The sequence below is a fragment of the Solea solea genome, chromosome 8 (genome assembly GCF_958295425.1).
Source record: "Solea solea chromosome 8, fSolSol10.1, whole genome shotgun sequence".
NCBI classification, from domain to species: domain Eukaryota; kingdom Metazoa; phylum Chordata; class Actinopteri; order Pleuronectiformes; family Soleidae; genus Solea; species Solea solea.
The window spans coordinates 8,718,295-8,744,655 of NC_081141.1; the positions used below are offsets into that span (position 1 = coordinate 8,718,295).

Consider the following 26,361-nt stretch of genomic DNA (forward strand, 5'->3'; position numbering starts at 1 on the left):
AAACTATCATTTACATAAATAGTAACAGAACACTTAAATAAAAATAAACTTAATAAAATAAAAAAAAAGACTACATAAAAAAAAACCCACACATTTGATGTAAAATCACACATTCTCTCCATGGACTTTGGTCTGAAAAAGTGAGTTATTTCTAAAATGACTCAAACTATATTTTCCAGTCACTCAGAGTTTAACTGAAGGAGTTTAAAGGCTTTACAAAAATTAAGGAAAGTTCTGACTCTGACATTTTTTCCCATTTACTCAACCATGAACCCTTGCTACTTAAAAAAACCACCATAATATGATTTAATTAATTTCAATCAATCATGGTGTAAAAGTAGCTTTCACACTGTCAGAAGACGGATATTTGATTTTGGGAAAAACAGAAAAGAAACATTAACATCCTGTTCCTGTGCTGCGTTCAGCTCTGTGGGAGTTTTCTGTGCAGATAATAATCTCTCATTATGTTGCTACAGTCAATTAACATCCATTACTGTCAGACTGCATCTCTGAGTAAATGTTGACACTCACTAATTCCCTTGCCACATTTAACCTGGAAAAACACAGCAGAGGGAGGTCTTTTCTTCCTCTTTGGACTTCATCAGGATGAAAACATTTGTTTTCATCACATTCAGTTTTTCACAGTTTTTTTTAAGAGCAGCCTGTAAAGAACTGATTTATCATGAATCACTGCATCACTGCAAGAAGCCAGAGCTGATTAATGTCATCAGTCACCATATCTGCTGTGTTTCATTAAATCTCTAATACAGATTCAATACAGAAAACTATTCAAATGTATCATATTCAACATGAGGTTATATTTCCTGTCTTATCTACATGGTAGGAGCTTAATTGTAAAATTTGAAAAATAAATAAAACCATATAAAAATGTGCTGTGCTGACATTGAACACACATTTTAACTTTAAAAGGTTTGCCTGTTCTTGTTTTTGTATTGTCTCTTCTCCAGGTTGCGACATGTGTGCAGACAACAGGAATGGCGAGTGTCCGATGCACGGTCCCCTTCACTCCCTACGTCGTCTTGTCGGCACCAGCAGCTCAGCGGCACAGGTCACTCTGCCGGACGTTCCTGATTGGCTGAGAGATTTGCCCAGAGAGGTGAGACATCTGTCTCTCTGCCACGGGGCTGCTTGTTTATAATAGTATTTGTTCATTAGAAATGTCACAACATTGAAATAATTTAAAACTTTTTCTATTTTGACATTTGATTTAATGTCATAATCTATATATATATATATATATATATATATATATATATATATATATATATGTATATGTATTTATATATAGATACGTAACTAGAAACAGAAATCTTCCTGAAGGTTGTCTGATTGACAGATGGAGGATGTCATTCATCAGTGTCATTGTTGTGTTTAAAGTGTATTACATGGTTTTTATGTTGTGTTACATTATTGTTTCTATGTGGTGTTGCTGCAGTGTATCACATTTTTTACAGTGTGATAGATACATCTTTAATCTTTTCTGTGCCTGTGTGTTGTTTGTGCAGGTGTGTCTGTGCACCAGCACAGTTCCTGGTCTGGGTTATGGAATCTGTGCGGCTCAGAGGATTCCTCAGGGAACCTGGATCGGACCGTTCCAGGGCGTCCCTCTGATGCTGGACAAACTGCACTCTGGAGCAGTGAGGAACTCGCGCCACCTGTGGGAGGTAAGAGTGTGTTCCTGTGGTCAGCTTTATGCCCGCTCTCAGTCCATTGATCAGAGCAGAGATTGTGTTTACATACAGTGGCAGGTAAAAGTCAATGTGGCAGTTATAAACAGCTGCATTAGCATTGGGGGAGAACGGGAGGAGAAAATGAGGGATGTGGGGAGACAGAGAGATAGATGAGTCCCTTGTGGCCGAGCTGGTAAAGGTCAGTGAGACATCGGTTGACTGGACATCAGTCTCTCTGCTGTTGACCGTAGCAAGACGTCATCGGGTGGGTGGGGGTCTGTGGCATGAGGCTGGGGGTCAGAGGTCAAGGGGCTGAACTTTGAAGGCACCGTAGGCCAAGTCCAGCAGGAGGAGGGAGTGTGATGTGACAATGTGAACATGAGTGAGACAGTTGAGTTCACTCCCAGTGAAATTTGAATTTCCAGGACAATGAGTGACACTGGTTTTTTCCTCAGTCACAGTGAAGCAGCAGGGAGAGTATTCAGAGATAGAATCAGTGATGTCAGTGGAGACGTTCAGGGTCAGGAATGTGCACACAATCAAAATAAGCTATATTATTTTGTCATATTTTAAGACTTTTTAAGACATGTAAACAAACATATTACTGTTATTTTATGATTTCTTTTACTTAAAGTAAATAAAAATGTTTTCATTACAATGACAACATAAGAAATGTGAAATGGAAAAGAAACTAGAAATTAAATAAATCAAGCTTCTCCAGTTTAAGTTTTGTGTTTTAGAATTTTTTCAATAGATAATAATCATCATACTATAATAATAGTAATTACATTAATACAAATTATTATAGTTATTGATGTTTAGAAAAGTATTTTAATGCCTCCTCATTGAAAAGACCTGATGGTTAAATTGGATTAGTCAGATTTAAATTGTGATCGTCTGAATACAAAAGAACAAAACAATCAAACAACAACAACAAAACAAATGACCAAAATAAGAGAAAAAAAAATCAGTGGAATAATTACTCCTTTTGCTTTTTAATTGTGCTCTGGTCAAATTTTTTTCTCTTATAGTTGCATTCAATAATATTAATGACAACATTTGATTTGGCTCATTGCAATATGCATATGCAGTTGCATATAGAAATGTTTATAAAGATTGTATATTCACACTAGATGAAGTTTTCTCATATAATATGAACCAAACATCTCTATGGTGATTTCTCCCACATTAAAACACCAGCCGCTGAAGCCCCGCCCCCTCTGGAGAAATCCAAAGATCCAATAACCCGCCTCTAACCATTGGCAGATTATTGGCTGCCGGGCTGAAACTGGTCATTAGGCCCATTGACCACAGAGCTTTACACACAGATCCCATTAAAACTCACTGGTTGTTAAACCTGCTTATTGACGCCCCCTAAAACAGGAAGAGATGTGTGTCCTATAGCCAATCAGGGAGCTTGTGTCATGTTGTCTATGGTGTCCAGGAAAGGCCACTTTTAATTAAGACACTTGGCGTTAAAGTGAGAGCAGAGCAATGGAGGATCTTTGTGGTGCTGCAGTATTTTACGGCTCGACAAATTGAGCCCCCCGAGGCAGAGCTCAGTGTCACAGCTGAAGAATTCTCCCTTCATCTCAAGACACAAACACAGTCTCATCATCAGTGTTACGCTGGTTTTATTCTCTAACGTCATCTATTTTCTTTTTTTTGATGTGTGATTGTGTGAGTTACTAACATAACGCCAGATTAAGCAATGAACAAAGATGGCAACTGTTAAATAATTTAAATGGATTCCTCACACAGTGAATGGTGTGTAACTGGTTGTATTTAGTTAATGACTTCCCATGTAAGTGTAAAGGTTTCATGGGCACATATACCAGTTTAATGAGTGTTAATGAGGCTGCACACGACACTGTCAAGGCTGTCATTCAAAGTCACTCCCTTGGTGTCCAATCCCAAAGTGAATGGAACGTACTAGAGTGACTACGTTTACATGCACATGAAGTATTCCGATAACGCATGTAAATAGTTTATCACTGTAAGTGTAACTGCGATGCTATGAATTACCGTAATAAGATAGCTCTCCTCGGCTCGTACATCTCTGCATCTGTTCTCTCTCTCTCTCTCTCTCTCTCTCCTTCCTCCCTCTCTCCGTCTCTTCCTCACAGCTCAGAACAATGATCGTCATGTTTGATCTTTAATCGATCACTTACCTGTCACTTTGATCCACGTCAGCTGTTTTCTTTTTTCTTTTCTTTTGATTCATAAGCAACTTTTCAGCTGCAGCTGCAGATCAAAGTCTGTAGGACCTTCATTACGCCACATAACCTTCATGACTTTTTTTTAAATGCGCCCCCTCAATGTTTTTTTATCACCAGCCGCCACTGACTATCATAGAGAAAAATAACAACGTTATATGTAAAAACAATATACAGAGTGCAAGGAGGAGGCAACTCTTTAACTCAACTCAAGCAAGTCCAGTCGCCCACAGCCAGCTACTGAAGAAGAGGAGGCGTCACATTATATATATATATGTATATTCCACTACTGATACAGCGCTTAAAAAAATAAAAACAACAACACAACTGAATATTGCAGTTTCTTAGATTTTAATCAGTGAGCCTTTTGTTAAGTGATTAAAATCAGTTTACCTTTGTGTACTCAGTTGCAGCTCTATTTCAGTGAGCCCACACCTGGCCCCCATGCTGCTGCTTAGCACTGCATTGAGCTTAGTCACCCGTATACAATATACTACTACTACTAATAATAATATAATAATACAATAGTTTGTATTTGAAAATAACAGAATGAATAAAGGGAACAAAGATGTGAAATTCATGTTAATAATCTGCAATGCTGATTTTAACCAGTGATTCATGCCCTAAGAGAAAAAACACGAGAGAGAAAATCAAAGTTTTCTTAACTGAGGTAATGAAAATACCAGACTTGTACAGTAAGTGAGTCAAAGTACAGTAAATACTTATTTAAAGGGAACGGACCAGTGACCTCCTGCTCCGAGCCTCTGGGCTGTCTTGATTGAAAAGAATGTGGTGTGAAAACACAAGAACCATCCCCAGGTCGTGGTCCTGACCTCATCCTGCGGGCTTTTACAGGGGAGTAGACAAGCTGTCTGTAAAAAAGAAAAACAACACAGATTTAACTTCAGAGCAGAGACGAAAGGAAAACTCCAAACGCACACTTTGAGGCTAAATCTTTTGTTAGTGTGCGATCATGATGGGACACATGAGGATTCAGAAAATTCCAAAGTGCCACTTGACTTTTTTTCCTCATGGAGCTCAGTCATCCATCAGTGTTTGGTTCTGTCCATTTGTGTGTCCCTTTGTCTCTCTGTGTCAGTTCTCATTGACTTTAGTGTTTGCAGTGGTTTGTGGTCGCAGTGGACGCTCTTTAACCACTGATGTCACCATTTAACTGTTGTGTAACCATCTGTTTTAATATCGACATCATCACTTCACCTTTGATGCGTTTATGTCAAAATTACATGTTTGGATTCATGTTGCTTTGACTTTAGTCAAGCATCACTTCAGTTTTAGTATTAAAGGTTCAGTCTGTAACTGTTTTCATTTAAACCTCCAAAAACAAAAGACCTGTTTATATATATATGACTGACGACTCTTTCTTCATTTTGGATGTTTCCACTTTTTAGACGTTTGTGGTTTTTAATCAATATGAAGCTGATGAAAGGTCTAGATCTAAATGTAAGAGAGAAACAAGCTCAGCAAATGTTAGCACTGCAATGTTCTTAGACGTCCTCAAGAGGCAGAAAACAACATATTGTGCTTTTAAAGTGAAGTGTTTTCTCTCTCTATTGTATCTCCATTTTGGAGTGAAATGTGAGGCCCTTAAGCTGCTAAATGCTGCTCCATGTTGCTGTTTGCTGCGTTGATTTGGTCTCACTTTTTGGTTTTACACATGTTGTCCAGTTCAGACTACAATCATTTTAAAGAGCAGAAAGCTGCTGTTTAACCTTGATTGGTACTGACATTTGATCCAGATTATTTTGTAGTGTAAATGGGCTATGCTCTGATGATCAGATATGTTTATTTATGATTTATGTTTATGTTAATCTCTATCCTGATAACACATAGTTTGTCCATGGTTCCATAGGTCCTCTCACGATGTGTTCCTCAGATGAAGAAGTCTTAGTTCTGAGCTTGTTGCCATTTGGTGGGTTGGGTTAAGTCAGTTCATTCTTGCACTGTGTGACATCAGCCTGTATGTATGATAACCACAGGGGATTCAAGAACAAAGAGTGGGGTTTTCCATCAGGACCTTCATGATAGAATAACACAGTGTGTGTGTGTGTGTGTGTGTGTGTGTGTGTGTGAACATGTGCGTAATGTCTGTGTAATCCAGCAGTATGTTTGATCAGCGTGTTTTTACACAGCGATCCAGCCGCTGGTTGTTTCCTCTCTACAGTACAAACAGTCACGTAAGCGCTTTATGTTGAATGTTTTAAACTATATATGTTTGCCAGAAGGAAGGTGTTGCAGATGTTTAGAGAGGCCATAGCATGGTCCTATCTCACTTATATGTGAGATATGGAGGTGTACTTACAAACATGAAGTCGTTTTATGGTCAAAAACGTCCTATTCGCTGTAAATGTCTCATCACTGACGCTCTCGTCAGACCAAAACCACACTCGCAGAACACAAACTGTCTTGTGATTGGCCAGCCAACGAGAGCTTTCCCACTGTCTTGTGATTGGCCAGTTACCTGGAAGTGACGTAATTGGCACGTCAGCTCTCAGACCCGCAGCTCCCCCTCTGGAAAGGCAGATGCACCGCTAGCAATTATCAAAACATTGAGTAATGCCGTAATCCCTTACGCATTTGATCTGGAGTCTGAGCCAGAGTCAGAAGACACTGTGACAAGTGAAAGACTGCTGTAGGACACCTGTAGCTTGGATAACGTTGTGGTTACCGAGATGATAAACACACATGCAAATGAAACACGAGCGTAGCGTGTAGCTTAGCCTGTAGCCGGCTATTGCTTATGCTAAACAACAGAACAAGCACACAAAGACAGTTATATACGTATTGTTGGCACTGCTCCTTCCTTTAGGTGAAGTTTGGTGCTGTGTCCTGCTTTATATTGCCTGAAGTTTGTGTAACAAACCTCCGTAAAGTGGTTGCCGCATACATGGAGGTATGTGGGAAATGTAGCAGGGATATATTCCCATCAAATATGAAAGATATCCACTGAGCTTTTCTTTGCTCATGGTGGAGCGTCTGGTATTGTTTATCACAACCCAGAACAGAGCAAATACTCGCTGAACCTTTTTTCGACATGTTCTCAACCGATACGCTCAGCAGCTACAACGAGAGTAGTTCTTCTTCTTCTACGGTTGAAAGTATGTCACTGGATGTTCCCGCTCTCTAGTGCCCGAAATAGGAGGCACTGCTGTTTACAGCAGTGGTGAAATTCTCCAGTGACGTAATTAGTCAATGGAAGTGCCTTGCCGATTTGTAGAGCTCAGGAAAACAATCAAACCCTGCGCTCACAGCAGTGGCTGAACTGATTGTTATGGACTTTTAGGGCTTCATAAACGAGGTAATGATGCAGATACACACCCAAACGCAGCGTTAATTGGGCTTCTGGGCTATGTCCTCTTTAAAATATGGTCATACTTAAATCAAAATTAAGGTAATTTGTTTTTTTTTAACTGCTTTATCAATGCATCACAACAAAATATTTTAGACAGTGAACAGAAAGCCAGTGAATAAAAAAATAATGAAGTTGGAGTTTGATATTTGCTGTTGAACATCTGCGTTTGTTTGAAGACCTGGGGTATGCCCTGTACTCTATGTCTAGTGTAAAACTTCAGTGAAGTGACAGTGAGTGGATGGAGAAAAGGAAAAAATGATGTCCACTAGGACAGATTGTTGGGGGCCCATTTGGTCAGTGGTAGCAGTTCTGACAAGGTCAAACCGTGTAGGTGCCTTTTGGTGGCCCTACCTCAGTCTGGGTGGTGTGTTACTGCACTCTGGATGGTGGTATCTCAGCCTTATTGGTGGCAGTACCTTTTTCTGGGTTGTGTTTATGGTGTAATCCCTCAGTCTGGGTGGTGGTATCTCAGCCCTGTTGGTGGCAGTACCTTTTTCTGGCTTGTGTTTATGGTGGTAATCCCTCAGTCTGGGTGGTGGTATCTCAGCCCTGTTGGTGGCAGTACCTTTTTCTGGCTTGTATTTATGGTGTAATCCCTCAGTCTGGGTGGTGGTATCTCAGTCCTGTTGGTGGCAGTACCTTGGACCTGGTGGTACCTCGGTCCGTGTGGTGTTGATACTTCATGCTCCTTGCTGCGTGAGAAAGCAACAGCTCTGCCTCTAGACGTTGACTTTCTGCTGTTGACATTGAGGTGAATCAGGGTCGGTTATACAAATATTATCCATCACTCTGAACGATTATTACCCGTCTGATTTATGGCGTCAGCTCACTGCTTGCTGAAAACACTGTTTCAGCTGATGAAGCGTCTCGGACTTATGTACTGTATGCAGAGGCCCAGACTGTTGCTCTTGGGCCTGACAGTGGTGGTGACGGTGCTGATGGCAACGATGGCAGCACAGTTTATGAGGCGTGCTGCGGAAAAATGGACTCCTCAAAGGCAGGCTGTGCTTAAGAAAACTGAAGGAGATTCGGACACAACTAATGAGCTCGACAGAGGCTTCATCTTGGTTTTGTTTAGTGTTCATTTCATTTCAGTGGGCAAGTTGACTCTGAACACGTTTTGTGGTTACAGAAGATTTTACATCCAGGAAGACAATGAGGAGAGTGGCGAGACAGATGGTGGAGAGACTGTTTTCTTTCTTTAAGAATGCACATTTAAGGAAGCAAAGAAAGGTTGATAGAAAAGAAAGAAATGGAGAATGAATGTAAAAAAGGACACATCTTCATGTTTGTTATACATAGAGCAGATAATAAAGGGTCTACAGTGGATGTTTTCATACCTATTTTATAATGTTGTAATCGTGATCACATGTGTCAGCCGTGCAAACTGAACAACAGAGCATGAAAATAGACATTTGAAGGGTAAAAACATGAACAACATGAAAAGAAGACAGAATTGTTTTTAACTAATGTGAATGTGCTTGAGGAAGTGCGACCAACACACAGCACTTTATCCACGGGGACTAGAGGTTCAGGGGGTCTTCAGCTGCAACAGGCAGACCGGTGACCAACACAGAGGCTGGATAACAACACACAACAGCATTTTACCATATATTAACACACATTTATAGTTTTCTGACATCTGGTAAGAGTGTTGCATATTGCACCCTTCTTTTGCAATACATTTGAGTGGTTTAAGAAAAAATAAATATCCAGATTGTTCTGAGGAAGACCAAGAAAAAGAGTAGAATTTCTCAAGCAGGAAGTTTCAGAAAAAGTGAAGTTGTAATTCCAGTTGTAAGTCAACTAGTTCAAACTCAAAATATGGCTTTACACACACACATATATGGATACTATGTACACACACACACACACACACACACGTATGACTTTCAAGGCAACTAGAATACACCATGAGATTAGGAAAGGAGGAAGGAGATGACGAGAAGGAGGGCGTGAGAGGAGGAGGAGGAGGCTGATGAAGAGAGCAGATAAGAGTAGAATTAGTGGAGTTTCATTGATTAGCTGTAGAACACAAACGTGTGCGCATCGATCATCTCTCAGGAACAGTTTTATAGGATTTGGACTGAAGAAGAACAGAAAGTGTGTCCCATAGAGAAAAGAAGAAGATGACTGACAGTGAGAGTCTTCCTGTTCTGAGACCTCATAGTTCTGAGAGGCAGTGACAGATAATTAAGAGAGGTTACTGTCAAAGCTGAGATGTGCCATGCCCGCAATGTGCTGGTGCAAAGCTACAACATCTTATATTTGATATATTTAATTAGTGTGCTAAAAAGAAAGATGATTGTTAGAAGAACCTCTTTAACTCCTATTACAGCCTTGGATTTTGCTCGGTTTCTCTGTTTGAAATTAGATTTCTTGACCAGCTGTGACTCACTAATACAGCTGTGTTCTCTAGTCTTAAATGTCAGATTTTACAACCAGCATTTGAATATTTGTCATATACCAGCTGACAAATACTTTAAAAACATAACTTTGTGCTCTGGAGTGCACTCAGTGACATCACTGTGAGGTCAAAGGTGAAACTTGACATTGTTTCAACACAAAACAGTTTCTTTAAAGTTCCAGCAGTTTTGACATCTGAGGTCACACAAACATTTTGTTAAACCAAATGCCTTCTGTAATGCTAATGTTTTAACACTCCTGTGTAGAGACCATGCTTCTTAAGGAACAATCTTATATTTTCAGAGTTGTGACTCTAGTCCCTGAATCACTTCTTTTACTCATACTGTATATGTACCATGAGGATAAAACACCCTGTAAATACTCATCTGGGCCTAAATATAGAGCTTTTAGTGAGTGCTCCTTCGCTCCACCTCCCCTCACTCCCCTTGGGGGGTGCAAAACAGCACCGGTCCTCTGTCTGATACATCAGGACGTGGAAGGAAGTGAAAGAAACACATTTTGTGTCTCAGGTCATATCTACACAGTAAAAAGGAACATAACTTAAACTATCTTTTCCTATGCTGTTTTGAAAACTTCAGAAAATGTCTCCATCCACACGAAACCCCACGAAACGACTCAATATGCTGTAGTACATATGCCAGGCCTGTAAGTGGCACTGCTACAACAAAAACGGAAAAACGTGTTGTAGAAACATTATTTTATGATTCAGTTTCACTGTTAATCTTCAACACTCGTTTTCTTCTTCACTCTGTCTGAAGCCACTGAGGACAGGACGTGTGCAAGTGATACCCAGCATCTTTGCAGCCAGACTGTAGTTGTTGCTTTTCATTGACAACACTGTCAAACAATTTCCAAACACAAGAGTACAACGACAGTAGGTCTGACAGTGAATGTCAGGGCAAGAGAGAGGTGGAACTATGACATCAAGTAGCGCATTGAGATTTTCTCACTGGGCAACTCTGAAAGTTTCAATCTCCCAAAAGCCCAAAATGCCAATAGGATAGAAAACCTATGCAGATTCACCTACACCGGTTTGTGTGTGGACAGGCCCTTAGCCTGATTCATTTTGCCCCAATAATTTGCATTTATTCACATCTTCGCAGCAACTGTGTCGTCTCAAAAAACTCTGTGAGGTGGCTCATCTTTCTTTTATTTGCTCTGCTGCAATTCACTTTGACTGCTTTTCAACTTGCTTTAAACGTTAGCTTAGCAGCGATGGCTTTAGGTGCTTCGTGCCGTTTCCGTGTGCATATGTAGCGACTTTACAGAACCCCGGAAACCTTTTTTTATTTCTTTTTTTTTTGTTAAAAAAGCGACTCGCGGAAATTAAATAAACAAAAGAGAGCAGTGATTTGTTCCACGCAGCCAGCTGCACTGAACATCCACAGCTCGCCTCGCTGTGCTGCTCTGCGCACACACACACACACACACACACACAGTCACAGACACACACATACACACACACCAGTTGGCTGTGTGGAACAAGCTTCACTAACTAACATAACATATGAACTAAACATAGATGAGGCACACAGCACAAGAGAGAGCAGAAGGTGCTAAGCTAACTAGCAAAACCATGTTTCATATATATATGTTCTGACTTTGCATATATAAACTGTATATGTCGACAAAATGTAACAACTGCTCACTGATCAGAACATTTCTTCTCACTTACACAAATAAATGAATTGAAAATATGTTTTTATTTAAAAATTGTCTCACAAAAATAAACTGCATTCTTGAACAGCATTTCATAAGGAACCCATTTTCTCCCTCATTAGGGGCAGTTCACATGTTCACACGACATGCCCATCGTTACCAAGCAACCAGATAACACATCGAATCAAAGTCAAGTCATTTTCTGCTCAGTGTGTGTAAAAACTAAAGCTGCATCTTCTCCTTCACCAACTGATTCAGGAGCTTCATCTGGTATAATGGATAATGCAGATCCAGAGTTTATTTCAGAGTGAAGACCAGTTTGACCTGCTTTTTTGACCCAAGTTGAAAGCATTACATTTCCAAAAGCTGAGATATTTTGTCTGGATGTGTCGAAGTTGTGCGTGTGTTTGTGGTTGAGGCAAAATTGGTTGAAAGATGGCGGTTGTGCTGGGGTGTAACAAAACCACAAACAAAACAAACACACAAAATGTTTGCAACAAATATGGTTGTGGTGAACAAGAAGCTTCACATACTGTGTGAGACAAAGATAGTGTCGGCACACTTTCAGACATGATAACCGTTTATTCACATGCACATACACACACACGTTCATCACACACACGTCGTCCTCTGACGGCCAAGCAGCCATTTACATGCCAGTGTTGCTTCAGAGCTGCTTTTAAGTGTTTTTAACTGATAACTGAAGCACATTCCAGTCTACACACACACACACACACACACACACAGTATCACTTGAGAGTGTACTTGGTTTCACTTTAATAAGATCAGAAGGTCAAAATACTGTCACTAAATTTCAGACACACTTTCTCTCTCTCACACACACACACACACGCACACGCACACACACACACACACACACACACACACACACACACAGAGTTGTTGGTTGAGGCTGTGCAGATTGCTTACTGACAGCAGTCATTCAGAAATAAGACAGTGAGTAAATGTTCTCATGTGTGAATAAACGTAGAGTGGAGAGTTTGTTTGTCATTATCATGCACTGCAGGCTTCAGCTGAAATGTCACTCATTTGTCTCTTTTGTTGTCTTTGTGGGTTTGAGGTTGAGAAACATTCAGCTTATACAGCAGCAGCCACGTCATGTCCTCACACACAGGTGTGCACGTGTGAGTGCAGAGAGTGATCTAGTCTCCTCAAACGCACAGAGGCCATCACTGTGTGTGACTCTGTGTTTGTTGCCTCTTGAGGACTTTTCTGGCATAAACACTGACCTGGAGACTAAAACCTGTTCCGAATGAGGCCGGACCTCATTTCTTAGGAACCAGTTACGTTTAGAATGTTTGATTTGAATTGTGGTTAGTTTAAGCTTTGTTGAAGTTTGGCATTCACTGGTTATATTAAGGTTATGGTTTGTTTTGGCTGTTCAAACGAATGGAAGTCAATTGCTGTGTTTTCATCATGGTACAGTTCCGTTTGGTAAATGGTAAAGCCCTGGGTCAGGCTTGTGTTTCAACAGTAACTGTACTTGTCAGGCAGAGTGTGGGCTGTGTAGCGTGACAAATTCAACTAAACCCATTTTTGCCTTTCAGAACAAAAAACACTACAAATGGATCAAAGAGACATTTGGCCCCTAAATTGTCCCCTTAAGCAGCATTGGTCATTGTCTGTTTGTGTGTGTGTGTGTGTGTGTCTGTGTGTCTGTGTGTGTGTGCCCGCATTTTAGCTTATGAATGGTGTTGTGTGTTTTAAGTGTTTGTGGCAGATTTTGATGCCTTGAAAAAAAAACAGGCAAATGTTAAGTTCATACTCTTTACAGTTCAAACTTAAACTTCTCGTCAACTGAGCCTATTTATGCCTATGTTTTGGTCTATGAACGCATATTTCATAGAGTAAATGAAGAGCAAATGAAGATAGAACACCAACAAAATTAAAATAATTCAACTTCGCCTGAAAAAAAACCCGAAATAAAGATGAATATCTCTGTGGAATAATGGTGAATAAGCTCTAAACTCACTCACATCAAAGTACAGCCTGTGAACATAATCTCTGCAAAGTTTGAAATTTGATCAAGTGAAGCAGAACAATGAAAGTGATTTTAGTGCAAAAATTACAGACGAGGACTCATTTGTCCCATTTTGAAACATCTGTGCAATTTGTATTTAAACCATGTATTTAACTACTTTCTTCACTTTAATATATCTATTAATGTTCAATAAAACAATTTCTGGCATTGTTTCAAAGTTCCTGCAGACTTTAATATGTTTTCCATTCAAAAAACAAACACCAGCTGACTTGTCTCTCTTCTCAGGCCTGTATCTCAGCGAGAGAACGGCCTACATGAATGAACGACAGCTCAGTGGCTTCCTTAAAGACAATAGAAAGACGCTGTTGTCTTTCTATTGGCAACCGGGCGCGCGGATGTGACGCGGCTGGCTGCTGCCTTAGGATAGGGTAATGCTTCTTGATTTTAACACAGGGAGTCAGTCTAACCGGGGAGTGCTTTGTTTGCGGTGAAAGTTTAATTTTTCGGAGAAGAGCATTTTTACAGTTGTTGTTCTGTGAACGACTCTCTGTTGTCCGTATTCTCTGGCATGTGTCTCTGTAATGCTTAGTCCTGTACTGCTATGACATACAGCGATATGAAATGCAGCGATATGCGCAATAACTTTTTGACGCATCTGTATTTACGAAGTTTGACATGCAGTTATTCATTTAGGTCTTATTTACAGCTTTGTAGACCAGATTTTTGAATGCAAGCATGAAGCAAAAAACATCAATTTAGCAAACAAAAATTAACCACTAAATCAAAATACACAAATTGCAAATAAAATATCAAGTTAATCATTCAAAAATATTGTGGACAATAAATAAGAATGGTATGCATAATATGAAAGTATTATATGATGTGGGAGATATTCTCCCTCCCTCTAAAATTAAACATACTAAATTATTAGTGATTAATACACAGTATGCTTTCATATTTACCAGGTTCTCAGTGCAGGTGTGTCAGAGCACCCACAGTCACACCTGGTAAATTGCTTTGGATGAAAACGCTACGAATGAACAATCAAAAGAAGAAGGAAATAGTAACTGAAGCTGTCTGACAGTATGAGATCAGTGAATGGAAAAAAGCAATAGCATTGCCTCAAATGAAATGCACATAACATAAAGTCTCAGACACACATTAAAATGCTTACATGCAGAGAATCATAATAGATGAGGCATCATTTACTCCATTGATTTATTGCTGGCTGTATGGACAACAGAGAAGAGCAATATTGGCTTGGGTCATCACCTTATAAACACACTCAATTGTTCCGCAATACAGTCAAAGTGCTGCTGCATGGATGGATGAATGGATTAATGATGAACACACTCACACAGGCAGAGGCTCAGAGCTCAACTCTCTTCAACTGTTCACTGATTGTTGACTTTGAAAGCACAATGTTAATTCATTCACTGAAACTACTCCGATTTATGTTCATGTGAAGCTGCAGGGAACCAACTTATTCATCGAGGGCTTGATTCTCCAGGCTGTAAAGCTGTTCATTACCTCACTTTTATTCTTCATGGATTCATTTCATTCCCAGTTCATCTTCTCTTTTGATTTCAGTCACCAGCAGGTTTGTTTTTCTAAAAAAACAAAGAAAAAAACAACTAAAAGAGAATAATTTGTTTGTGTTTTAGATCAGTTGTTTTTTGTTTTGTTTTTATTTGACTTTAAAAGCATATTTGTTACAATCAAGGATCAGAGCTATCCAGTCAAACATGTCTTAATGTCCTGACTTACAGTAAGCAGTAATGCATGTCTCACATTTGTGTGCTAACGTCCACTGTTGCTCAGAAAAAGTATTTTTCAGTTTCTGAACGTGTTGGCAGACAAAGCAGAGAAGCACATAATCAATTCATCTGACTATTGATTATGTTTTGATCAATTATGGTCTGTAAAATATTAGAACATTTTGATCAGTGTTTCCCAAACCTGAATGATGACGCTAACAAATGTCTTGTTTTGTCCACAAGTCAAAGTAAGGATTTCTTGTGTTATATTGAGCATAGAAACCAGGAAATATTCACATTAAGAAGCTGATAAATCTATATATCATGTATATATTATGTTTATAGATAGATAGATAGATAAACTCTGACGCTGTGTATCTGTGTGTTCTAGATCTACGACGCAGAGGGGACATTACAGCACTTTATCGATGGTAATGATCCCAGTAAATCCAGCTGGATGAGATACATTCGCTGTGCCAGACACTGTGGGGAGCAGAACATGATGGTTGTACAGTACAGGTAAGAACACGTCCAATACTTCTACTTGTCCAAAAGTGTCCTGTGTTTTGACCATGGTCAATGATACTAAAAGATTTTATTCAATATTAATAGATGTGTGTCAATGAATCTGCCTTTTAATTTACCAGCTGTCATATCCAGATAGCTATTATTACTGATTAGCCAGAGACTTATTTGTGAAAAAACAGAAAATGAGAGTATTTGCATAGATATTTGTTGTCTACACTGGAAGCCCAAAAATACACTATTTGTCCAATTTCCCCAAAGGCTCATTTTGTTTCAGATTTTCACCAAAGTCCTTTCTCACGTTCTTCTTAAGGTTTTCTTGTGTTTCTTATCATTCTTTCTCCTCCTGCTCTTTCCTAATTTTCAACTTCTATTTCTTTTCTATTTCTATTTCTATATTCTATATGTTCCTCTTTAAGCTTTTGAATGTGTTTTTGTTCCTCTTCTTTTCTTTTGTATCCCCCACCTTTCTTTCTATTCTTTCTCCCATGCATCTCGCTCTCTCTGTATTTCTTCTCTGCTGGGTATCAACTGCCTGACAGTCGTTGTGATACAGATCTGATTTCCTTTGTCAATTCCAAATCACTTTGTTCCCACTGCTGTTGGCAAATTTCCTCTGCTCTTTTTTTGATATATTCTTTGCGCCTTCATTTGCTCTCTCTGAATGTGCTTTATCCATCATCACGCTTTTTGCTTCTCCTCTTGTATTTTTTCTTTGTGGTATCGTCCAGGTATTTCACCTATTGTTGCATCACTTCTGCTTCATGATCCTCTGCATTTGCTTTTGTACGGCAGCTTCAGCTTCTTGTCTGAGGTGTAGTAGCTGCTGCCATTTACCAGTGACTCCACCTTTTTCAGCAACTAGCTGACCTGAGAACGATCTTCTGAACATTTTTGTTGAAGACATGGTATCTTCCTCTGTATGCATTGAACAGTCTTTTGAAAGAGCCTTCATTGTCTTCTTGAATGACGCTCCTCTAGTGAATAAAACTATGAGCTCTGAAACAGTAGAAAAACAAAAACAGAATTACACAATGTGCTTTTGTGAATGGCGACATATTGGTTCTGTGTAAAAAAAGCTTGCAAATGAAATGAATCAGAGGTCACCAAAAAAGAAAGAAGAAAACACAGTCACATTAATGAACAGTCATTTCAGTCTGAAAGGGGTTTGTAACTTTGAATATAAACAAATACCTAATGCATTCAAACCATTGCCAAATAAGTTCATACCATCCTGCCTATCAGCCCCACACACATTCTCACTCTGCACAATCAGTCACAACTGATGGAGGCAAAGCAGAAGCACCACAGCTACACAGCAGCAGCAAAGTGAGAAGGCTGCGTACAGTAGGTCTGTGGGTGAAAACCAGAGCTCCCTCTAAACGACTGCTGCAACTGCAAAGCTCGTGTTCTTCAGCTAACATGAGGACTTTGTTGTCCAAGTGTCCACTATGGCAGCGTCAGTAAAATGAATAACTGCATCAAACACTCACTGTAAATGTTGATTTACTGTAAATTCTAACTTATTTGAATACGTCAATAATATTAATTGAATATTAAATATCAATTTATACTTGCCTAAAAATATGTGTTTCTGGTCTAACACATATACATCCACCAGGAATGATGGAGCAGCGCTCACCTGAAGAAAGTCTGTTAACAACTGTAAACTAAAGAAGTACTAAATGAATGTTAAACAACGTTCTCACCGGGTCAAAAATGGAATGACTGACTGACACATGATCACAAACAGACAGACAAACAACCAAAAGACAAACGCCAGCAAAACACGCTGAAGTAATTACACTAACACTGTTGAATTTATAAGAATCCCCACAGTTCAAGACAATAATTTAGTATTTAGGGAGGGTGAATGTAGTGGCTACATAACGATATATAACATGGAAGCCAAAATCTTTTCTCAGGTGCTTCCTATTTTCTTGTGCCAAACTCCTCACTGCTGCCTCCCACTCGGTTTCTCTTGCAACAGTTGTGCACCTCCTCATGTCTGGCAAGCTTGATAGTTGATGTAAAACACGTCACTGCAGGAAAAATGGTGTTATTAAATTAAGCCTTATGTGTATACATGAAGTATCCATCACCTTCTATAGATGTTAATAAATGTTTTTATCAAGAAAAAATAAATAAAACACATTTGCACGCAGAACAGTAACACTCGAGTATGAGTACACACTATCAAGCATTAGTTAAGCATTAATACATATTGAATTCATAATTTATAATGCATGAGTTCTCATTACTATGTAGTAATGTTCTACTCATCATTTATAAGCAAGCCACTAAATATACAGCGTGCTGAAGTGTTGGCATGTACTGAGCGACTGCTGGACACACAGAGAGGCGTCAGTCCCTTGTAAGTTGATCGAAGAGCTCGTTGGTTGGAGGTGGATGCTGATTGGCTGCTTGAGTACAGAGGATCCTCCTGCTGGACCAAGCTGAGGCAGCGATTTGGACACTGTTCCTCAGCCATGGGATGAGTAAAACATTTATAACTGTGTTTATAAACTACATACTAATGAGTATTCATGCGTTATATATTTATTAATGCTTAACTAATGCTTGATAGTGTGTACTTATTATAAAGTGTTACCCACCATAGCAGTTCAACCTGGAATTTAATTAATCTCACTTCCATTTACAAAAACACACAATATACACGGAACTGCTGTGAGATTGTTGTTGATCACAGTAGCTGAATTAGATCCTGATATCGCACTTATAACGCTAACAAAAATATTATTAATGCTTCTGTTTACAGTTTTTTGTTTTTGTTTTTTTAAAAGAGCTTATATCTATAGCTTCTGATTGAAGCTAGGAAAGACATTGGTAGAAAATATGATGTGAGTAAATAAAATGTGTTTATAAATAACTGTATCAAGTTACAAGTTTATACAGTCAATGATATCGACTTTTAATTATAGCACAATAATAATGGTGATGATATGGGTAGCCTCGAAAACTGGATCTTGATCCTGCAACCTGCAAGATGAGAATACAGAGAGAGAGAAGGAAGGAAATACACAAACTAGGGAGAGAAAGAGAGAAGGTTAATGACATATAAAAAGTCATGTTCATACCCTGAGTGTGAGAGAGTGAATGTGCGTGCACCCCAGGAAAATCCCCCAGCAGTCTAGGTCTATAGCAGCATAACTAAGAGATGGTCCAGGTTTCCCTGAACCAGCTCTAACTATAAGCTTTATCAAAAAGGAAAGTTTTAAGCCTAACTTTAAATACAGAGAGAGGCTCCGCCTCCCGAATTGTTATTGGGAGCTGGTTCCACAGGAGAGGAGGAGCCTGGTAACTGAAGGCTCTGCCTCCCATTCTGCTCTTACAGACTCTGGGAACCACAAGTAAACCTGTATTTTGTGACCTAAGTGGTCTGTTAGGGTGATAAGGTAAAACTAGGTCTTTCAGGTATGAAGGGGCCTGACCATTAAGTGCTTTGTACGTGAGGAGGAGGATTTCAAATTGAGTTCTAAACTGTACGCGGAGCCAGTGTAGAGAAGTTAACACTGGAGTTATGTGGTCTCTCTTTCTAGTTCCTAGCATTTTGAATTAACTGAAGGGTTCTAACAACAACTGTGCTATAGGCTGCCAACATTGTCATCATCATCACCTTACTGGACAAGGAAGAGTGAGTTTACAGGAAACAAGCGGAGATAGATTTAAATGATCATTTAAGGCACCTGACTTTAAAACAAAATGATAAAGAAAGGAAGTACAAACAAAGACAAAAGAAAAATGATTTTGCATATTTTGTATATTTTGCAGTTGTAAAGTTTTCATTTGACTATTTCAAATATGTGTGGTGACATTCGTTTTCTACACTGGATGCTAACTATGTGTCAGTGCCAAATACGGTCAAACTCAGAAAAAAAAACCTTGATCTATCCCTTTAAAAATGTTTAAAAGTAAATGTTTAGCAGCTGAATCTGAGCTGCAGCTAGAAAATGACAACAGATGTTATGAAATAGTACACGTCTTGTCATCTGTGGCTTTCTTCACATGTGTCTGTATCCAGATGTTTATTTCATCCTTGTGCATTTTCTTCAGCTCTTCCATTTCCTCACTGAGAATGTTTTTTCTGAGGAAACCATGGAGCTCTTTCAGGTCTTTCATTTCTTGCTCTGGTTGTTTCTTCAGTTTGTCAAAGTCTTTCTGGTAACTTTTGTTTTTCCTCAGCTGTTGGGTCATGACATCATTTTGCTGTTGTTGGTTCAGCTTAATGCCCTCCATTAACTTTGCAAATCTTTCCATCTCAGCATCGACCTCCACAGTTTATCTGAGTCTGAATTTGTTGGATTATCAGCTTTTTTTCTCACCTCTGCTTCATATCTCCTCTCTTTCCTCTTGTTCTCTACTCATTTGATCTTCTTCTTTCTTTTGCTCTTCATAGTGTTTGTTTCCTCTTCTTCTCTAAGCTTCTTAAATTGTGGTTACTCCATTTCTTTTCTCTTTTCTCTTCTTCTTGTCACTACTCCTACCATTCCTTTCTTTTCCGCTCCCAAGCCTCTTCTTTCTTTCTCATGGCAGGGTCTGCCTTTGTTTCAGGTCCATATTTTTTTTTGTTCCACTCTTGTTGTTGAACTTCCTCCTGCATTTTCTACTCTGTTCCTCCCTTTCTCTCTCTTGTCTTTCACTTCTCCTCTTTTCCTGCTGCTTCTTAAGATGTAAGATGTAAGGTGTAGTAGCTGCTACCACTTACCATTATCTCCACCCTTTTCAGCAGCTGGCTGACCTGGGAATGAATCCTCTGATCATTTTCGTTGAAGACATGGTCTCTTCCTCCACACACACTGTTTTTGACAGTCTTCACTCTCCTCTTCAATGACACTCTCAGTTGTTTGACCTTGAAGAGTGTCTCCTCTGGTAAATAGAAGAAGGAGAAAGTTCTCTGACTTCTTGCTGAAAAACTCCTTCACCAGCTCCACAGCTACTCTTTCCTCCTGTGTAAAGTGGTCAATCTTTACCACCAGTAAGAAAGCATGAGGTCCAGGGGACAACATGCTGATGCATCTCATCATCTCCTGTTCAACATCATGATTGGTCAGACTCGTGTCAAACAAGCCGTGTGTTAACCACAGCTACTGGTCGCCCATCAATCACTCCCCCTTCTTTCTTACCTGGTCACTGATACTTTGTTAGAGACTTTGTGATGAAAGCACTCTTTGCCCAGAATGGTGTTTCCTCCGGCACTCTTCAGAACAATCCTGAGAGGCTGTCCTGCACCACCTGGCGACATTCTCTACCCTGATGTCTGTCTTTTTCTTTAGAAGTCTCACAACTGCTGGACAGTCAGGATTTACCTGCACAGTGAACAAGATAATAGTGAAGTTATTGACCTGAGAACTGATTGTTTTCAGTGAAGGTTAAATACCTGAAACTGCATTCTCCATATTTTCCATTAATTCTTGAAGGTCATTGTCAGAAGACTGATTTTGTGCTCCTTTTGGCCACAGTCTCTGATGAGCAGGTGTAATGAGGAATTCCTTCCCCTTTCATTTTCTTGGTATGGTGATCACTGTGTATTCAACACCATCCTGTCCAAAGAACCTATTCGGTGAAATCAGAGGGTTTCACTAACAGCAGCAGAACATTTGGATCAGGACACAGTTCTTGGTGTTTTCACCAGTATAAAAGGTTTATATGTCAGAAACCCTTAAAAGCCTGAGCTGTCTTGCTCTTACTAATTCTGCTCACAAAATACTAATATGATATACTGACTACTTTTAAATTGTAAATATCTTATGCCATGTTTTCATCATGGTACAGTTTGGAATGGTACAGTACTGGTTACGGTAACTTACTGAGAAAAGTATTTATTTGGAAGGCGAGGTGTGGGCTGTGCCCGATGGCTGGGTGAGGGAGATACGTTGCGTGACATCGTACTGGTGATGCGACAATGAACAGTGACATTAAACGCAACACAACAGACAACAATGGAGGACATCCACCTGCTTTTTTTCCCCTGCTCAGTTTGTGCCTCCACTTCTATGGGATATGTAAACTGCTCGCAAGGGAGTAAGTGACATTTTTCTTCCCGCTGGTGGACACCAGGGGTCAGGGTAGCCATCAGGCTGAAGAAGGAAGCCAACAGAGCATGGCTGTCTGTGGGTCTCTTGAAGCAGCTGACCGGTACGATGGGCCAAGTGCTATGCTGTGAGGTGGTCGCTGAGGCAAAAACACGGGCGTGGAGGAGTTCAGTGAGGCCATGGGGTAAGACTATCAATCGGCTCCAAAGAGGTTCTAGCACTCCTGGCTCACCGCCCACAGCTCGGGAGATGCTGACCTCAACTGGGTAGATAGTCGGGCGGTTGTAGGAACACTTTGAGGAGCTCCTCAATCCCACCAACATGTGTTCAATTGAGGAACCAGAGTCGGGGGAAGAAGAGGTGGTTAAACACCTCCATGGCGGTGGAGTCCCAGGGGTGGACAAGATCCTGGGTAGCTTAAGGCTTTGGATGTTGTGGGGCTGTCTTGACTGACATGCCCCTGCAACATTGTGTAGTGTTTGGAGCAGTGCCTGTGGAGTGGCAGTCTGGGGTGGTGGTTCCCATCTTTAAGAAAGGGGACCAGAGGGTGTGTTCCAACTGTCAAGGGATCACACTCTCTGGAAAGGTCTGCTCCAAGGTACTGGGAGAGTAGTCTGAGGTCATGGTTCTCGGCCATGGTTTTCAGCCGGAAAAGGGTGGATTGCCCACTCCGGGTAGGGGGAGAGGTCCTGCCTCTGGGGGTATCTCGGGGTCTCGTTCACTGAGTGAGCAAAAGATGGAGCGGGAGATCAACAGGCGGATCGGGGCAGCGTCTGCAGAAAGGGGAGCTAAGCCGAAAGGCTATGCTCTCGGTTTACCATTCGATCTCACCTATGGGCATGAACTTTGGGTAATAAAAGAAAGAACAGGATTGCGAATACATGCATTCGAAATAAGCTTCCTCCGCAGGGCAGCTTGGCTCAGCCTTAGAGATAGGGTGAGGAGCTCGGACATCTGGGTGGAGCTCAACAGTGGTTCGGGCATGTCCTTCTTGGAGGAGACCATGGGGACGACCCAGGACATGCTGGAGGAATTATATATCTCAGCTGGCCTGGGAATGCCTTGAAATAGGAGCTGGTAGAAGTGGCTAGGGAGAGGGCTGTCTGGGCTTCCTTGCTAAGGCTGCTGCCATAGCAGGATCCGGATAAGCGGAAGACAACAAACAAACACATTTATGTACTTCAGTCTGTCGTGTGTGCAATTGTCACACGCCCTTGCCCAGCAGAAAGGTAGCAGTAGCAGGTGCTAACGGTAACACATGGAGGACAAATTAATTCCGAAGAAAAACAGCACAGGATCCATCGTCTGGCGGTGGTTTGGTTTCAAGAAGGAAGATGTTGCACAAACAACGGTGATATGCAAGAGTGCTGCCACTCACTGTTTAATAAATACAGTTTTGTTAACTTATTTTTTGGCCATATCGCCCAGCCCTACCTCCATTTTTTACCGCTTTATCCTCCACAGGAGGGCCTCAGGGGATGCCGCGCCAATCCCAGCCAACATAGAGCGATAGCAGGGCCACACACAGAGACAAACAAGCATTCAACCATTCACTCTAACTCTCACATCCATTTAGAATGTCCAATTTACCTAAGAAGTGGGAGAAAACATGCAAGAGAACATGCAAACTCTATGCAGAAAATCCCTTGTTCCCACCAGAGCTCAAACCTGGGTCTTCTTGCTGCAAAGGCAAGAGTGCTAACCACTAGACCAACCATGTGGCCCACCGTTTAAAACCATATTATAAAATGAGCTTTGCTTTGTATGAAAACAGAAGAAAGATCAGAGACCTGACGATGCTGCACCCCGCTGAGCCTCCAGAGGAATTAACCACTCTGCCAGTTGGGTGGGGGGTGTCTTTATTTTTCATACCTGAGAGCTAGTTGGATGTGTTTGATTTACAGCACAGCCTCGCCTGAATGTAGAAGCATGTATGTATTAAACACATGCATTTGTTTTAAATACATACAAGCCGCTGCACGCCGTCCCAACCCCCGTCTCTCTTTTTATCGTGGGAGGTCATTGAGTATGTTTGATTTATAGCCCAGTCCCTCCTGGCTGTGTTTTCACATGGGTCCAGCACCACTAAACCCCTCTCCTAGTGTGGAAAGAATTAATAACACACACACACACACACACACACACACACATCTTCAGCAGGCTGGACTCATTGCTTTCACTTATCACACACTTACATCCAAGTTTGTGCTTGTGTCAGTTGTTGTGACCGTATGTGTCACTGAGTAAATCATCCTCATCGTTATTTATCAAGTTTTACTGAAATAAAAATGTTTCCTTGGTTTTATAGTCTCATTATTATTAGAGAATCAGTGAGGATGGTTGGACAGTTAAATGAAAACAACTGTGAATCATTTTAGTGTCCAGCAGTTGACTAACTGAGACACAGTTAAAGGCATGGGGTTATTATTATTATTGTTGTTATTATGTGGTTATATGTATATATTAGATTTTGATACATAGTACCTTGTGTCCCCTGCTTATCTTTAACAATCAGACCAGCTTTGGGATTTTAAATATTGATATATTAATATATACATATGTCTTTTTCCACATCCACATTGTTTGTGTGGGTTTGATTTTGATGTGAAATGTTTTGAAGTTTTTTTTTCTCACTTAAAAACACAGCATGGTTTGGATCAAATGTCCAAGGGGACATTTTCAGACAATCAGTTTTTGTTTGACTCAAAGACACTTTGGCAGAGAAACATGAGCGTTGTCGTCCAGTTGACCTTGTGACCTCAGGTCCCCCTCTGACGCTGCACCACCCCGGTGATAAAAACAAATGTGGGAAACTGTGGAGTCGTCTGGACATGGACGTTAAGTTTTAAGTTTGGAGGTTGCTCATGCTGTTGGAACGATGCTTTTGGACGTTGAGGTGTTGTTTTAACGGCGGTGTGACCCGGGAACTGTCAGCTCGCTGGCATTGTGCTCATTAGTTGTGTCTGAAGAGAGTGAGAGACACCAGATATTTCCCATAAATCATTTGGGTTTGGTCCGAGGTGAAATCACGATCACGATGTTATCACACGGGACGTGTTTCCAAAAATCAGACCTGGACAGAGTCAGTGAGATGTCACAGTTAGTGGTCTAATGCTGAATCAGCTGATCCGCAGGAGTTTGACCTTTTCCTCATTAATTCTGCATTTGGTCAAATAGTTGAAAAATAGCTCATTGTTGAGCTTAAACTTTTAGGTTGTTAAAATACTTGCTTTTTAGCATCAGACCTCTGTGTCCGGAGCTCCAGGCGCACTTGTTTTATGCGGGAAAGACAATGACTTGAGGCAAGCTTTCCATCTCTGAAAGGCTCTCCCCACATTGGCACTAGTTTTATTGTGTTAATTGTCTGGTTTGTTGGGTTTTCATTACACTTTTTTTTGCAAAATAAAAGTGATATTTGGAAGATTTCGACAAAGTCCAGTTGCTACTTGCAGGTATTTCCACTGAAGGATGTTGTGAGTATGAGCTGTATGATGTTAACATCCACTTGTTATTGTTTGTGTGGGTTTGAATTTGATGTGAAATGTTTTGACGTGTTGTGTTTGATTAATCACTTCTCTGTTTGATTAATCACTTCTCACTCAAACACACAGCATTGATCACATGTGCCCAGCCATGGCAAAACCAGCAACAAGGGGCCGAGGGACATTTTGAGTCATTTACAGATTATGAAAGTGTGATTTCTAAGCTTTCTAACAATGTCTAACATATATCTGAAGATGGCCATTTGAATGTAGGCTCTCGTCAAACTGCTTTAGGGAGAAGATTTTAACCAACATGGGGAGCCAAGACAGTAGCAAGTTCTGAAGTGAACTGGTCATGTGACCCTCCCACATTATGTCTGTTGAAATAAGTATTTCCATTACACTTTTGCAATAAACTTGTATATCGACACATCTGGAAAAACAACTTGAGAGCATAATTTTTTTGCGATATTTGAGTTTTTTTTTATTTATTTAGGCGTTTCCGTTACCAGTTTTAAGCACATTTCTAAGGGTGATGCAAACACAACTATAGACATTTGTTTCTGGTGTTAGAGTGCTACTCTAACACCACAGAGCAGCTGAAATAGAATAGCCAATAGGAGTGCCTTCTCTCTCTGTACTGCACTGTGATAGGTCAAAGTCTTCCATGAAGGGACGAAGGCTGTAATCAGAGGAGCAGAAGTGTTGTTCTCTCTCAGATCACTTGATTTACATTATTATATAATCATTTGTCAATAATGCCCCAACAATCCTGCCTATTGTACCTTTAACTTTGTCACATCAAGCAAAGCTGGTACTGTTGGTTAACCTTCACTGTCACTTTTTTCTGATTGTAATTCACACATCATTTACAATCCAAATGCAAATAACTGAGCTTTAAACACACAAACAAACCTTTTTTTTTTTTTTTTTTAACACTTCATCATTTCTCCTGATAATCTGTTGTAATCTGTTGTTCCTGTGTGCATGCATGTATTATTTTCTTTAATTTAATGAACATAGATTGCAGGATATACTGTTTATTATATTAACATAAAGCAGTGAAGGGCTTAGGCCTCAAAAGTTCTTAATTCTGCCTTCTACCCACAAGGATTTAAAGGAAATGTTTGCTGGAAATTTTGAGTATGTGTTTTATTTATTACAACTTCCTCTGTTTTT

The 26,361-nt window shown here is 40.2% G+C and overlaps 1 protein-coding gene across 2 annotated transcripts in view; it reads left to right on the top strand.

Annotated features, from left to right (window-relative positions):
• prdm6 (PR domain containing 6) overlaps window positions 1–26,361 on the top strand; it is a 64,181-nt gene that overhangs the window by 8,350 nt on the left and 29,470 nt on the right. For both annotated transcript variants that reach the window (XM_058636493.1, XM_058636492.1), the window contains exons 3-5: window positions 969–1,117; window positions 1,527–1,685; window positions 15,514–15,641. In XM_058636493.1, coding sequence (XP_058492476.1) covers window positions 969–1,117; window positions 1,527–1,685; window positions 15,514–15,641 — 436 coding nt within the window. The remainder of the gene's footprint in view (window positions 1–968; window positions 1,118–1,526; window positions 1,686–15,513; window positions 15,642–26,361) is intronic.